Genomic DNA, 2,621 nt, shown 5'->3' with positions numbered 1-2,621 from the left:
TAGTAGATAGGGACAGTGGGAATCTCGTTATCCATTCATGCGGCATGGATGTATTTAATCTACATATTCACGGTTTTCTTCAGATTCAAATTCACATGCTTTGGTGCAAGCGAATGTATTTGCCCAATCAATTATTATTTTCGTATGCGTGTCGCTTTCAGCGGCTTACTCCGAGGGACAAACAACAAGAATTGAAGCATCCAAAACACCAAACGCCTCAATTGTGGCTGAAGAACTATACGCACAAGAGTGGTGAAAATTGATTGGGTGCGCGCTCTCTCGCGCATGCCTTCCGACTGGAGCAGTAGGAGCAGCCTTCCAGGAGGAACCCAAAAAGAATTAAACAAGTGGAAGACCCCAGTTACAACAGTATCCTGGGGCGAAGTTTCCTTTATGATTAACTTAATGCGGAAGCTGATTACAAGAAGACATCAGTCTTGTATCGATTTTTGGAAAGGCGCTCCATTGTCTCCTTGGCTTCGCTCTCGCTGCACCCTTTGCGTTCCCGCGTAATATCGATGAGCACTTTACGGACCCCAGCACCAAGCCTTTGGCCTGAGCCGCACAGGAACAATTGAGCGCCGTCATCGAAGAGTTGGACAATGTCCGCACGCTCGGCCCAGACACGGTGCTGGACGTATTTACAACCCTCAACGAGATCATACTGCTGCGCCTTGGCATTGGCCTCTTCCAGCGATGAGAAGACAAGGCGCAGGTCCAAGTCACCAGACTGTTTCCATTGAAGCAGCTCCTCTCGGTGCAGCACATCCTCCTCGCCGGAGGAGCCGTAGTACAGCACCGTAGGCCCAACGTTGCGTCCGCTCTGGCGCATCAGCGCCCGCTCCGCGATAAAGCCACGGAACGGAGCGAGACCGCTGCCAGAGGCGAACATCACAATGGGTACCGAAGGGTCAACCGGTAGGTGGAAGTCGGCAGAAGGTTTGACACTGCAGTTGAGCTTGTCACCATGTTTCAGAGAGGCGAGGTACGTCGAGGCCACACCGTAATATGATCCGTGTCCGCTGAGAGAGGGGCCTTGAACGACGTTAAAGCTCAGCGTCACCGTCTCGCTGTCGAGCAGGGGCGTTGAGGAGATTCTGTACGCAGACAACGAGTTAGCTCCCGTTCTACAGACAGCAGTTGCTCAGTCACTCACGAGTACTGTCGGATCTTCATCTTGGGTAGGTTTTCGAGGAAGAACGCGAGGTCTGCCTTAGCACCTGGCGTACTTACAAGAACATCGAGGAGGGAAACGCGCTTGGCGAGAACTTGCTGCTGATAGCCGCCCACCATGGCACGGATCTTCGCTTGGTCAGCCTCCGCTTCGCACAGCTCGATGAGCTCGGTCAGTGTACGCTTGCTGACCGGTTGGGCAAGCTCGAGAAGTGAGCCAAAGAGGTTGTCTGCGCGGATCGGCGTGTCTTTGGGCAAGAAAGCACGGTTGCTCTTGGAGAGGACGATTTGTGATGCCGGATCGACACCGAAATGTCTGAGTACGCGCTCGATCACTTGTGGCGGGTTCTTTGGTAAGACAGCGAGGTAATCACCAGAGCGATAGGTTTGCCCCTCCGGCAAGCGGATCTTGACGTGACGCTTACCTTCACGCGCTTCACGCGCAGGAACCAGCTGCACCGAGTCAAGCACCGTGCCGACTTTGTCGATGTCTGCGCCGAGTAGTGTGGATGCCGCGTTCGCGCTGGAAGGGATGATCGTAGCGCCGAAACGCCCAAGTTTGTCATCTGGTGCGGCAACCGAGACTCCGAGGGCCGTGCCTGGGGAAGCAGACGGGCCTGATACAGAGGAAGAAGGTGACGGTGCTGCGAGATGTTTCCACACATTCTCCTTGAAGGACTCAAAGTCGCCCAACACATCACCCGCCGCGTCTGCCTTGCTGAGAGGCATAAGACGCTCTGCACCAAGCTTGGCAAGCTGATCGTCAATAAAGATGGGAATCTTGTGGAACGTCGTAGCCCAGTCGCTATGACCGGCGCCAAAGACAATGTACTTGACACCCTTGAGCGGCGCCGTTGCAGCATCCATGGCAGAGATGGCATCGACGAAAGCCTTGGCATTGTCGCACGGCTTGCCCTCGTACGACGCCGTGCAGATGACAACTGGCTCGGTGGTGGAGAGCTTGCCGTTTCCCGCGAGCTGATCTAGCTCGCCAACGGTGGTGGCGAAGCCGCGCGCCTTGCCCTCCGAAGAGAGCTCCTTCGCAAGACTCTCGCACGAACCACTGTTGCTGCCGTAGAGGAAAGTGATACGGGCGCCTTCAGCTGGAGCTGAAGGAGCAGCACCAGTGGTAGATGGCAACGGCGATACCTGTTTTTGTTGTGGTTGTTGTTCTTTCTGTTGTGTCACGTTAGCAAGACGCACACCAACAAGGAGCTCATGGAGCAGATTCTGGTTGCGGAAGCGTGGCTTAGCGATGATCTTGAAATCGTCAGGCTTGATGGTGAGCGTCTGCCTGAGGCGCAAGTCGTACGTCGGGTCGGCCATCTCGATGTCAAAACGGTTGACAATGAGGGCGAGGGCGAGGAGCGCCTCCTGAATGGCGAAGCCTCTTCCGATGCAGGCGCGCTTTCCGTTGCCGAAAGGCTTCCACGCATTGGGTGGCAACG

At 55.2% G+C, this 2,621-nt stretch overlaps 1 protein-coding gene across 1 annotated transcript; it reads right to left on the bottom strand.

Moving 5' to 3' along the window:
- Positions 1-418: 418 nt before the first annotated feature.
- Positions 419-2,613, bottom strand: K437DRAFT_230266 (riboflavin synthase domain-like protein; the record flags this gene model as incomplete). The annotated part of the gene is made up of 3 exons (XM_013384277.1): positions 419-1,097; positions 1,157-1,664; positions 1,725-2,613. Coding segments are annotated over 3 exons (2,076 nt in total), but the record flags the coding sequence as incomplete, so codon positions are not given.
- Between the last annotated feature and the right edge of the window lie 8 nt (positions 2,614-2,621).

The sequence above is a fragment of the Tilletiaria anomala genome (genome assembly GCF_000711695.1).
Source record: "Tilletiaria anomala UBC 951 chromosome Unknown K437scaffold_243, whole genome shotgun sequence".
NCBI lineage: Eukaryota > Fungi > Basidiomycota > Exobasidiomycetes > Georgefischeriales > Tilletiariaceae > Tilletiaria > Tilletiaria anomala.
The sequence above is the reverse complement of the archived record's forward strand: the minus strand, read 5'-3'. Positions and strand labels throughout refer to the sequence as shown.